Genomic DNA, 13,780 nt, shown 5'->3' on the forward strand with positions numbered 1-13,780 from the left:
AATTTGGATCCATTTGGGGTGCTTTTTTTTACACAAGATCAAAACATAACTTAATCTACAAAATATAATTTTGCTGGCATTTTCCTACATCTCTTCTCTTTGTGCAACTCAAACTGAAGTCAGTGGGAGTTCTGGGAGCAGAGAGGCTGGACAGATCATTTCTTGGAGGAGACTAATCTCTGCTGGTATTCCAGTTTATTTTCAAAATGCCAGTTCAGTCAGGCTAGACAGTTAGCTACAGAACACACACATTAATTAATTCAACATGTGTACTATATCTGCAATAAAGGAAATACATCATACCAAGGGTTGTTACAAGGAAAGCTGATGCATCATAATACACTTCAGTGCAAACAAGGCTCCATTTCAAATGCATATGAGCACCATGAGCACCGGGTTTGCAACAAAGAGGGAAAAGGTCTGCTGAAATATCTTCTATGGTATGGCATGAACCAAGTGGAGGATATATTAGGCAACACTGCATTACGGCTTTTGTTCATTCCTTGTTATTGATGCACTACTGAGCTCAAAAGTATGGCTAATTTTACATACTATATTACAGAATCAAAAAACACCAGAGTGGACCAAGAGTATCAATTTGGGGCAGAGTGTGTCACCTCAGAGAGAGCTCTGGCAGGGATTGTGCTTCAGTGGTACTCTCTCTCCCCAAGCTCTTCCCTGTGCCAAAGGACCGCCTCCCTTGGGGTCCAGCTGTGCAAGTCAGTGCAGTGGGCAAAGTCATGATCCTTCCTCCTCTCTGCTCTTTTAAAGTAGTTTGCATGGACTGTCTTCTGTGGGAGTTGCATCAGGTCCAGAAAGGAGAAGTCCTTGGGCTCTTCTGAGCTCAGGAACTTCTACTGACTCTAACCCTTGCATGGGGAGTACCGTGGGAAAAGAAGATTCCTCACTCTCTCAACCATCCTGCACACCTTGTCTAGGACTAGGGGCAATGTGGCTCAGTGTATGTGTGATGTCATACGTTCTGAAAGCCTCTGTGCGTGTGTGTGTGCAAACCTGCAGAACTCTTGACAAACCTCATTTGATAAAAGCTTAGCAAATGTTGAAATAACAGGTTCTTGTTGACATCCAAAATGCTGCCATAATGTGGCCAGTCTTCAAACCATTATACAGTGCATTAGCCACGCAATTTATGATTCCACCATGTCAAACATTTATCCCACTCTAAGCGCAATCCTGCACTCTTCCCACGCATGGAACTATCTTTGGAGGCAAAGGAAGTTGCATGAAGAAGGACCACAGTAGTGCCTTTGGGTATTTCCAAGACTGAATGTCATGCATCCATTATTTCATCCCTTAGTCAGCAGCTTAGGCTTGTCTTGGGATCATCAGTCTATATATAACTTAATATTACCTTTCAAGTGCATGGAGACCATTATACTTCTGGAAAAAAGACTCAGATTTAAATACATCTGTCTTAATAAATGGAAAAACAAATGTTGCTTAAAGCAAATATTCTGTGGATGCATGTGGACATCAGATTTATTTGCAGAAGTTAAAAGCTGGCTTCACTTAAATGGGTTTCAGTCTTTGATCAAGTGAGTTTGGTTGCCCAAACCAAGTCCCTGGTGCACCAAAGTCCACATCACAAATCCCTGCATCATTTGTCACAAGTGGCAGCATCTTCTCAAGAGAAGACTATAATAACAGGTCTTGTGGCTCAAACTTGAGGTGCATCAGCATAGCTTTGGGGGGAGGCAAGCTCAGAACCTTCCTTTCCTCTGACACTGCTCTCTGCTGGACCCTCACATTCTCATGAACAATAAACATTTGCTTAAAATTGAGAATGAACTCAGTGAAGTTAAAAATCACTTGGTCTCAGAGTCAGTGTACCATTCATGAGTTGCGATGTCACCTTTTTAAACTCCATCAAATAAATCCAGTATTGCTACTGTAGTCACATATTTTCTCTCTTTTAATATATATGCACATTATACTTCACAGATGTTAATTAGGCTCCTTAAGGACTGTTGCAATATTAATTTATGTATATCCTACAAAAGGGTACTTTTTAAATCTTTGTCACGCTATCATTTTGAATGTTCCACTTTGATTTCATGTGCTTGTTTAAATTAGGCAATAATAAGATTAAAACTGATATATTAGCAGAGCAAGACAAGGGTCCTGATTCTGATCTGATTTTAGACCAATATAGCTGGAAGGACTTCATAGAGGTCCTTGTGGATTTACACAAGTATAAATCAAAACAGAATCAAGCCCAGTGAGACTGTGATATCATAGTACTTCCTTAAAATCCTTTGGCATATGTGTGAAGGCTGCATTCCCTATTGCAAGGTTTCACTGCAGTTCCAATATGTCACAATTCAAATGTCAACATGCTGTTGGAAAGGAAGTTAATAAGTTAAACCTTTGAGAGTTGCCAGCAAAGGAGGTGATTCAAATTGTTGAGAGAAGTCCATTGTTTTCTAAAGGGAAATAGAATTCCAGAATGAAACATGTGACTTATAAGCATTTATCTAAAAGATAAAAAAAGAAAAAAAGACCAAGAAAATCCAAATGACAGTTTGACCAGGACAGCTCTTAGTGTAAAAGAAAAGGGAGTTGTAATCTTGACAGAATGGGAGGGGAAGTTGCGTACAAACTCCTACTCATGGCTTTTATTGGGAAAGCACACAGCAAACAGTAGGCTGCAGCATGTGGACGTTGTGACTGATGCGTTTGCCTCAGAATTTATTGTGTGGAATGATCTCAGCCTGTCTTGTGAAAATGCTGGTGCTTAATTCAGTATAACTGCACTGCGTGCAGCCTTAGGTGGCTGAACTGCTGTTCTCAAAACAAGCCACAGAATGTCTTAAAACAAAAACAAAACAAAAACAAAAAATCAGAGGAAGCTCCTCATTAAGTTATTTTTAGATGTTTAGCACATATTTGTGGTTGAGGCCCCTTATAAAAAAATAAACAATTTGGTTTTAGGGCCACCTACTGGAGAAAAATGATAATGGCACATGGGTTAATCTTGTATTTTTGTGCAATAATTAAGATATGTCTGCAAAGAAAAAATAGATGTAAGGTGGTTCTTTGCAAACAAATGTTTTTAAATGGTTGCTAACAGTTGTCTTTCTCTTGACTCAATAAAGTTAGTATTGAGAGTCAGTAGTTTTAGAGAAAATGCTGATCCAGCATCTATGAGCCTAACAAAATATCATTTTCAAGTGTTTGCATTCAACAAGTTTACTAAAATTTGCCGATGTTAATTGAGTTGCCTCTAGACTATGCCTAATGGATCTTTTTTTTCCTGTTCTGCACCTTTCCTTCTGAAACAACAGGGGAAAGATAGACTTTATTCCCTTCTCATGAAGTCCTAATTACTCAATTCCTTGAAAATCTCACAATCACATGTATGAGTTTTCTCCAGGATACATGCTGGCCAAAAAGTATGCAGTCCTATTTACCCCAGTGCATTGCACTGGTTCTTCTCTTCATTCTTTCCTGATAACTACTGCAGAATCCAAATGCCAGACTCTGTAAGGTTTTCCTCCAGCTGTGACATCCAGCTTCTTGACAGACTCCACAGGCAGTAGGTTTATCACCAACTGTGTATGCTGTTTGGCTGCTGATGGGCTCCTTGGGTCATTTTCTCATCGTAGGCAAATTTTCCCTTTGATTCATGTTTGAAGCTAAGGGATAATCAGCAGCACTGTTCTGTACAAACCTCTCATAACATGTCATTGCAGAACCTTTTTCCCCAATGAGCACATTTTAATCCAGCTTGTTCTCTCTCCCTTGCTTTTAAGTGGCGCAACTCCACGACTCCAGTGGGGTTACTCCTAATTTACACCAGTGTAATCAAGAAGAGAATCAGACCATCTGTGTGTAAATCTGGAAATGCTTATTTAGAGTACATTCCTATCCCATTGACAGAGCAGCAGGGAACTTGTTTTATTGATGATTTGTGAATAGGATATGTATTACTGGAAGATTTGTGAATTGACAGCGACATTCACAACCCTCCACTCATCATCAGCTCATTTCTTGGCATAGTGCATTGAAAAGCAATATCTTTTTTTCATAGGACCCAAAGAGAAAAAGATATGGGGCCAGATTCTCTGCTAATATAAATTGGCGTTGCTCCATTGACTTCAATGGAGCTGCACCCATTTAAATAAGTGGAGGATCTGGCACCATATTTAAACCTTGCTCTGCCCACAAGCATTACTCTGTACACATTTACCTCTTGTGAGATTCACTATGATTCTGTTTTTCAGATATTCTACAGAGTTGTAGCAGACATTGACCCAGGAGAGGAGCTGTTATTATTCATGAAGAGTGAAGATTATTCACATGAAACAATGGCTCCAGATATTCATGGTTTGCAACTTTTTACTCCAGCCTATCTAGTTCGATACAAAATGTCCATTAAAAATAAAGTTGAGCAAATGTCTTGCTGGTGGAACCTGCCTGAAATCAATGGGATTGCAGCAGTGTAGCTAAGAAGGAGCTTATATATCTATATTTAATCTATATGTGTGTGTGTATATATATATATATAAAATCTTATCTATCTATCTCTCTGCAAACCCTGGCAGTAAATACATTAATAATGCCCAATTATTAAATATGACTGAAACTGCTATTAACTCAGCAACAAGTTTTACTATTGTCTGTGACAATGATAATATCCCCATTGCTGATGTGACTTAATTGTTAAACTTTCTAACTTTCAATGTTTTTCAAAATTAGAAATGAAAAGTCCGTAAAATAGATAATGAAAGATTGCCTGGGAGTGAGCTGAAATCGCTTTTGGGGGGTTTTCTGCCATTCATAAACTACAGGAGTGCATGATGCCTCTTATGTGAACTGTAGCCTGAGACTCACACCAGCACCTGTCTGCAAGTTTCTTTAAAATGTGATTGTGTTCTGAAAAGTAAACTGAAAAAATGGTATTATGAGGTTTTGTGCTTACTGTCTCTCAATCACTCCAGATCAGACTTACTCCATTCACAAGCAAAGAGCTATTTTTTACCTGCCAACCCTGTAGACTCTTTCCAGGATTTTTTTCTGCCTCCTGTATTAGCAGTAATAAAGATTCCACTGTCCACATTTTTCCTGGAGTTGTATCTCTACAACCTAACTTTCTACTTTCTACCTCTACCCTGATCTATTACACTGACCATTTCCAAACTTATTGTCTGCAGTGGAGTTGGACAGGTGTAACTGAGTGTACAATTAGGCTTTGCAATTGGAATTGAGTAAAGAATGCGTAAGTAGTTATTCATATCCTGCAAATTATATAGACTGCAAGAGACGTCCAATGTGTTTATAAAGGAATGCCCTGTTGTCTGCAATGCAAAGGGCTGCGTTTATATCACTACTGTGGCTGCGTGTAGGGTACATCCAAAACCCAGCTGTGTGTAGGGGGTGAGGGTTATGCTAGAGTGTCGGGGGAAGTGGAGCACCAGCCATTGCCTGAACATTCAGAAATCATACATAGGGTCTTCCTCAGGTTTCCACACTGGCTTAATTTACCCCTTCCCCACACCCTGGATATAAAGAGCAGGATTTTTGCCCCTTTCATCTCCTCTGCAGTTTTTAAAAAAAATTGAGGCGATAAATAGTAACTTTGTCAAGCCATTGCTGAAAATGTCATCCTTTTAAAGTGCAGTGTTCTATGTGGTTAGAGTAATTAATGCATCATTGTAAAACTACACACAGATAGACACATTCTCAATCTTTTGTTTTACTAATTTGGCTAATTTTTAAACTTATTTAATATATAACTGGCCTCACTGAGAGTTTTGTCTGAGTAAGGACTACATAATCAGGTTCTTATAGTGGTAGTTTCTTTGGGTAGGTTTCCCACCTTGACCCCCTTTTTGTTAAGTACTTAAACACATGCCTAATTTTACGCATGTGAGTACACAAATAGACTATTCATGCTTAAAGTCATGTATGTGCTTAAGTGCCTTTCTGAATCAGAGACCACATACCTTTTACAGCTGCAATACTGATAGGATAGAAATAAAACTAGGACATGTGACTTGATACAAAGACAGTCAATGTACAATTTAACATATGGAAAAAATTTGCATTAGAAGATCTGGCATTCCTAGTTGATATTTTAGAATCTCACTCAGTTAATAAGAATATCAAGTATTATTAGATTTTGTTTGAGAAATAATTCCACACTCATCATACTAGTTCATTTTTATGGTGGCCTTTGATAAGAAATATATAGGGATTGGCCCTGCTCTCATTAAAATCAATGGAACAGCCTAGTGACTTAAACTGGACAGGACTGGATGCTTATTCAGAGCATGGTGTCACGGAGTCACCAGGCGATACTCTGGAACTACTCCATATGAAGCCAGCCAGGACTCTGGGGGAGCATGTCTTCTCTCTCTGAGCATACTGTCGCCAGGGCAAGAAGCTTACACAGCTTCGACCTTTCTGGATCTGACTCGGAGCATTCAGCAACCCCTTCCACACCGTGCACTTCCCACAGTGGGTCCACCCAGGCGGGGCTCCTGGGGAAGCCAGAGGGACCTGCACCTCAACTCCACAGTCAGATGTGACTCTGAGCCAGCCAGAAAAACACAAGGTTTATTATTTGACAGGAACACAGCGTAGAACAGAACTTGTTAGCACAGAAATCAGTGACTTTCAGCCAAGTCCATCTTGCAGAGTCCTGGGCCAGATGCCCTGGACTCCCCCTTTTCCAGTCCCCCCCAAGCAGACTGCCAGCTTCCAGTGACCTGACCTCAGACAGCCCTGTTGCTCCTCCTCCTCGTCTTTGTCTTGCTTCCCTGGCAAAGAGTCACCTGGTCGTCACCTGGTTGCATCCTACTCCTGGGTCTCAGGTTACAAGGGGCAACAGTCATAGCATACATGCAGACAGCTGGAGCAGCCTCACCTGCTCCAGAGGTTTCAGCCAAAGTCACACAGCCCTATTTCCACCACTGAGGTTTTGGTGCAGCACACAGGGAAACTGAGGGACACACAATATTAATGCAAAACAGCAAAATTCAGTACACATGGGTAGGAGAGGAAATGTCAAAGTGTCTTTAAAACCTTCAAAAATATCATATAGGGCATTTTAATACAAATGTTTGTGCCTGAATCAGTTTAGATCTCACTCCAAAATGTCAGGGTTGCTCACTTCTGTCTGTCCATCCACCTAGCTCCCATCACCACAGTATTTGAGGATAGTGATTTGTGTCTTGTGTGAATCTTAGGATCCTCTATCAGAAATAGCCAAGGTGGGTAGTGGATTATACTGCACTGATATAAAAAAAAACCTGGAGAAAAGAAATATCCTTTCTCCTGGTTTCTTCTCAGATTCTTCCTTGTTCTCTGAATGGCCACAGGTTTTATTGCAAAGCAGTGGGACAGCTGATGAAATGGTAGTTAAAAATATGTCTGAAGACCATCGTTGAAGAACTTGTCTCACTGCACCTTGTCTCCTACAACACATAACCAATTAATTTGCCTTCCAGAGGAGCGCCAGTATCGATGTGAGGATTGTGACCAGCTATTTGAGTCCAAGATGGAACTAGTAGACCATCAGAAATTCCCATGCAGCACACCTCACTCAGCATTTTCTATGGTGGAGGAAGACTTTCAACAAAAGCTTGACAATGAAAATGACCTCCGGAACATGCATGACATTCAAGAATGTAAAGAGTGTGATCAAGTGTTTCCAGATTTACAAAGGTAGGAAGAGCCACTTAAAATCAGACCCACTAAAATTGTAAGTCCAATTCTGTATTGGTTTCAGTAGGAATGGAGAGGGTGTAAGTTAATGCAGAATTTGACCCCTTCTTCTAAAACAGAATCATATGACAACAGAATCAGATTTGTTTAGGACACACTGATCGGACCATTCTTTATTTAACCTTACAGTTATTATGAGTAGGTTGCACACTAAGGCCTGATTTTGAAGCCCTTATTTGTAAATGAACTGGACCCTAAATGCAACTGGGCCAGATCCACAGCTGATATAAATCAGCATAGCACCACTGAAATCAGTAGAACTACAATGATTTACACCATCTCGGACCTGATCTAATTCTTCTTCTTGTCCTAGGCAGAAATAATTCAGTACACTTCTGCATAGTGTTCATAGTTTGACAACAGTTTTTTCTGCCCAAACTAGCAGTGATAGACCAATTAAAATGTGGCAAAACTAGCCACCGTAAGTCTGCTATATCTTAAAATATGTTACATAGAACAAATCACCATATAGCAGAACAAATCTGCAGATGATTACAGGGACCCATGAAAAACGCATCAGTTTCCTCTTTTTCTGGAAAAAAATGTTACAGGGAAGTATCCTGGTTCCATTGAAAACAATGACAAAAACAATGGCTTTGACTTTGGCTTCAGTGGGGGGAGGATCAGGCCCAAAGTCCCTAGTTACAACATGTGTATTCTCATTTTCATCTAATCTGATTCCAAAAGCAGTAACATTAAAGTACAGTGAAAACTAACAAACACTAGTGATGATTCATTGCCACTGAGTGAGAGCAGCATTTTTACGCTGCACTTTGGGCTCAGTTCTATAAAGTGCTGAGCACCCTCAACTCCTTAAGAAGTTATGAGTGTGGCAGGCACTCAGCACCTTGCAGGATCAGGCCCCTTCTCATCCGTAAATATAATACATATATATAAATATGTATACAAATATTTAGTACACATTTGCTATGGTGGAACTCATTTGTACATTTCCCATCCCGGCAGTTTTCTGCAGATACTTATAATGTATTGCAGTGCAGAATACATTGAAATGTTGCAAATTATTGCGAGGCATTGAGTGGGCATAATAATCCTGGCAATAACTTCCTCACACATTCACATCTGTGTGTCTGTGCTGGTTCTTTTGGTACTTGACGCTTACCTGCTGCAGGGGAAAGTTGGCCCCAGCTACTGACATTTAATAGTAAAAGTCAGGGGTCTGAATAACAAAGTAGTGGCCCAGATCCCCAGCTGGGGTAAATCAGTAGTGCTCCATGGAAATTAATGGACCTATGCCAATTCTTTCTCTTTCCGTTATGCCAGCACACCATTTGAATGTTCCTATTCAGTGTCTCTTGGTTTAATCCCCCCACTCCCAGCATATGTAATATAGTCCTTTTGGTTTATTATATATATAGAATGCCCTTCTATATTTTTCTGCCTTGAATAGTCTTTGTCATGTACTAGCCTTTCAATAATTCAAGTAGTTCTGGGACTGACTGCATTGGATCTCATTTTTCATTGTTTCTCTCACCACAGCACATCTATTTATGATGACTCAGTCTTTATTTTCTGCCCTTTGTCTCGCATCTTTAATATTTTAAGATAAATTTACATTTGTTCAGTGACCCCCTACATTAGATATTGTCTTCAAATTCAAATGTAGAAAAGAACTATTAACACTTGGAAATATTACACTCCAGACTTTGCTCACAGTTACACTTTGGCAACCTTTTTTATTTTACCCAGCTAACTCAGTCACTTTGAATCAGTCACTTTGGCTGATTAGAATGAGTCACTTTGAATCAGTCACATGTTGGGCCAACTTTTGTTCAGTATTATCCAATGAATGAGGCATTCTGCATGCACAGATGCACCCAGCATTCAGGGTTGGTGGCCAGTAAAAGGTGCATTTTGATGACCTATGGCCTGAAAATCACAAATTAGACTGGAGACCCTAAGCTAAAACCCCACCATCCTTGGTCAGTTGAATCAGTAGAAATCATTGGAGCTTTGTTTGAGGAAGGACTGCAGAATGTGTCCCCATATTGGTGGGTTGGCATGCGCTCTGATAGTAATGGTACCAGACTTTTTTTTTCTAGTCTTCCATGTGTATCTACTTATAAGACATTGTGATATTCTCTGTCCTCCTAAATTTTAAATATATGAGAGAAGGTTTTGTATGTAACCAGACAATAGAGGTTATTTAAAAATATTTCTGCCTGCGTGTAGCTTGGGCACATTAATAATAGAAGGACATAGAACAAACTGAAAAGAGTTCAGAGAAGTGCAACAGAAATTATTAAAGGGCTGGAACAATTGACTCCAAAACTACTAAGTACATTTAATGTAGCTAATGATAGCTAGGGGGAACATTCTTTTAGTCTGCAATGCTTAGGGACCTGATTCTGATCTCATTTAAACCAGTTTCATCCTACTGTAAATCCACTTACTTCAATGGAGTTTTTCCTCATCTACACTGGTGTAAGAGAGATCAGAATCTGGCCCCAGTGAAGGATAGGAATACATTTTTAAAAGTGGCTGGCCAAATATAAAAGAATATTTCTTTAAGATAGTGTTTCAGTGACACCTGACATCAATTAGGCAAATATATAGATATAGAAAGAGATTGAATGGATAAATGTTGGAGAAATTATGGTGGAAGAGGAGACTTTATGGATATGTGGTGGACATGTCCAGTCTTTAGAGAGTACTGTGATGCAATCCATAGTCACAAATTGCTGGGCACTTATTGCCAAATGATCCAACAGTAATCCTGGGTCTTCCTAGTAGAAATGATCAGACAAGAGGGGATGAAGAATTAATTTCTCATTTGGTAGCAGCTGCTTGGCTATCGGTAGCCTCTCATTGGAAAAAGGAAAATAGCTCAATCATAGAGGAATGGTTCAAAAACTATGGAAGGTTGTTGTTATGGAAAAATTAACACATCAATTATGTACCCAGCCAGATAAACAGAGGACAGATAGATAGATATTTAGTTATCTTTTATTCAATACCCAATGTATATTCACCTGTATAAAAATCTCAGCACACCTGTCCAACTTTTTTGAATATTATCATTTGATAGACATGCCTGGATCGTTAAATATGTGTATAGAAATTTCAGTCAATTTAATAAAATCACTAGAAGCAACATAGGTGTTGGAATCTGATGACTCTATTCTTCTATAATGTCACTTTAAACAAAAGCTAACTGTTGTAATGATTGTTTTGTTTCTGCTATTTACATGACAAGGGTTTGTACACTTGTTAAAGCTTCCTAAATAAATAAATAGTTTTTTAAAAAGTGGATGGCCAAGACACAAGGAGATTTACTGTTCTGGCATGGAGACGAGCTCCAATGAGCCAGTATTATTGCCCTAATTTTGAAAGATGGTGAGCAAAACTCAAAAGGAGTTGCACTTCTCCGAATAAGGCCCTCTAGGTCTTTCCCCTCTAGTTTCTATAATTTTGTGATCTATTAAAATGACTTCTCTTCCTGACACTTCATTTTCATATCTAACTTGGGCTGCAAATCACTGATAAAACTGGGTTCCTCTTTAGGTGTTGTTGAGACCTCACGAAGCCTGTTGTTGTCTTCACAGCCTAGAGAAGCACATGCTGTCCCACACTGAAGAGAGAGAGTACAAGTGTGATCAATGCCCCAAGGCTTTTAACTGGAAGTCCAATTTGATACGTCATCAAATGTCACATGACAGTGGAAAGCACTATGAGTGTGAAAACTGTGCCAAGGTACAGGAATTTGTAGGATATTTGGCCTTTCTCTGTGTATCAATGTGTGTTTTATGAGATATAAAAACAAGTTTTGGGTGTGGAAACCCGGGGGTCGGCGGCAGATTCAGCCAATACTCAACAGGAGGCCATACCAATACTTCTCTAGCCATCCCATCAGTTTCTGTAGCATTTAAGCTTTCATTTAAAATATTTTCATTTTCTTGCCCTTATGATTTTGAAGGTAACTTCCGAATATGACCTAATGCAATAATCACTCAGGCACTGACCGTGCAGGAAGTTGAGTACACTCTCCATCCATTGAGGTCAATACTCAGCCCCTTGTGAGGGATGGAACTTGCAGACAGATAGAATAGTCTCAAGAGGGATGTGTACTTCGCCCATTTGCTTGGGCAGTGATTTTGTAGCCTAATGACATCAAGGTTATTAACTATTGCACTTGCAAGCAAGTTAGCAGAACTATCCATCTTTTCTGGGAATGGGGGTGGAACCTTTCCCCCCCACCCCCAGTCTGATCCCAATCTCAGGAAACTGTAAATATATATATTGAAAGGTGAACCCTCAAATTAGGATGGCCTGCTAAAAAAACTAGTATATATTAAAAAGAATGGGTAACATTTTATTTAAGTTATCTACCTCCATGCAGCAGGAATTCCTGCTAGAAATGCAGGGATGGACTCACGTTCCTTCTCATTCTCTGGGTCAGATTGTGATTGAGATAGTGCAATCATGTAAGGTAATATGAGTGTGTAAGGCATCCCCCTGACTACCTTGCACTGGCCATCCAGGTGATCAGTAGCAGCACGGGCAGGAAATTAGCCTCCAAAGGGCTACTAGATTTCCCCCTTGTGCAAAGGGGGTGAGAGGGAACACATGGGGTGGGAAGTAGGTGGCTCTGCTCCTTCAACCCACTTGGAAGCTTACCTGCACTGGTGCCTTAGGTGAGCAGTGCAGTTTACGCCCTCCCCAGGGTATCGGGGAACCAGGAAGAAGATTGTAGCTCTGTAAGACACAGTCTCCCTTCCAAGCTGCTTCAGGGCCAGTGCTACAACATGCTGACCTCTGATCAGCACCGATCATATGGCCACAATCTAGTCCTTTATTTTCTGTACTAAGTTTAGTTTGTATTATTTTAACTGGTTTAAGCTTTCTGGGACAGGGACCATGTCTTCCTATGTGTTTGTACAGCACCTTGCGTGGCAAGCACAATGCTGATTGAGGCTTCAGGACACTACTGCAAGATAAATAATAAGAAGAAATGATGGGCCAGGTCCCCAGCTATTGTCTCCAATGGAGCAATGTTGATTTACACCAGCTGAGACTCTGGCCCATTATATAGACTATTCATGCATAGTTGTAATCAGCTCTCTTTGTACCACACCAGCAAGGAATTATTTCCCTCCTATGATTTTTTTGTGTGAGTGGGTGGCTTTTCCTTTTTGCATTTCCTGGATACATAATTTTATTAATCCTACATAACACTATGGAGACTGTTATCAGCTCCTGCTTCCCTGAAGTCCATGGGAGTTTGTCTGCTTAAGTTTAGTGAAGCAAAACTTGCTCCAACATGTTTTTTATTTTGTAGCGAGACAAAGCTAGATGCTGAACCTGCATCCTTGATACTAGGTTGCGGGTCAGGATTTCCTTGATACGAGTCACTCATTACTGTTATAAAGCATTTATACTGCAGTAGTGCCTCGAGACTATGACCAAGTCGCAGCCTCATTTTGGCAAGCACTATACAAAGACCCTGCCTAAGTCACTGTTCCAAAGAATAATCAGCTAGTCCTGTAAAACCTAGGGCCCAATTCTGCTCCAATTGAAGCCAATGTCAAAACTTCAATGAAGCAAGATCTGGTCATACTAACCAGCCAATATTAGGTGGTTTTTGTTTCATTTTCTAGCCTTTAAAAAACAAAACCACAGGTGTGGTCTTGTAGGAGTCATGTGTGATAGCTGGCTCCCTTGCTGCAGTTAAGTTGCTTGATTAATCAGTATTCATTTCCTAGCAGGTTTTCACGGACCCCAGCAACCTTCAGAGGCACATTCGTTCCCAGCATGTTGGGGCTCGTGCTCACGCTTGTCCAGAGTGTGGTAAAACGTTTGCTACTTCTTCAGGCCTTAAACAGCACAAGCACATCCACAGCAGTGTCAAGCCCTTTATATGTAAGTCTTCAACTAAACGTCTAAACTTCAATGTCTGTCTCATCTCAAAAAAAGCAACATAATCAGGAAATAGGCTGCCCAGTACTGCTTCTGTTGAAACTCCCTCTGGGAGTAGGTTTAAGCCCTGACTTACTGAATGAGTAGCTGTGTA

General features: G+C 40.2%; 1 protein-coding gene across 9 annotated transcripts in view; it reads left to right on the plus strand.

Moving 5' to 3' along the window:
* The window catches only part of MECOM (MDS1 and EVI1 complex locus), a 450,691-nt gene that overhangs the window by 399,491 nt on the left and 37,420 nt on the right, over positions 1 to 13,780 (plus strand). For 5 of the 9 annotated variants that reach the window (XM_043492336.1, XM_043492330.1, XM_043492337.1 and 2 more), the window contains 4 exons: positions 4,245 to 4,347; positions 7,473 to 7,689; positions 11,316 to 11,463; positions 13,476 to 13,629. In XM_043492336.1, coding sequence (XP_043348271.1) covers positions 4,245 to 4,347; positions 7,473 to 7,689; positions 11,316 to 11,463; positions 13,476 to 13,629 — 622 coding nt within the window. Of the gene's footprint in view, positions 1 to 4,244; positions 4,348 to 7,472; positions 7,690 to 11,315; positions 11,464 to 13,472; positions 13,630 to 13,780 lie in introns of all 9 variants that reach the window. The other 4 variants (XM_043492335.1, XM_043492329.1, XM_043492334.1 and 1 more) reach the window with 1 other exon arrangement.

Source organism: Dermochelys coriacea, chromosome 9 (assembly GCF_009764565.3).
Source record: "Dermochelys coriacea isolate rDerCor1 chromosome 9, rDerCor1.pri.v4, whole genome shotgun sequence".
Classification (NCBI taxonomy): domain Eukaryota; kingdom Metazoa; phylum Chordata; order Testudines; family Dermochelyidae; genus Dermochelys; species Dermochelys coriacea.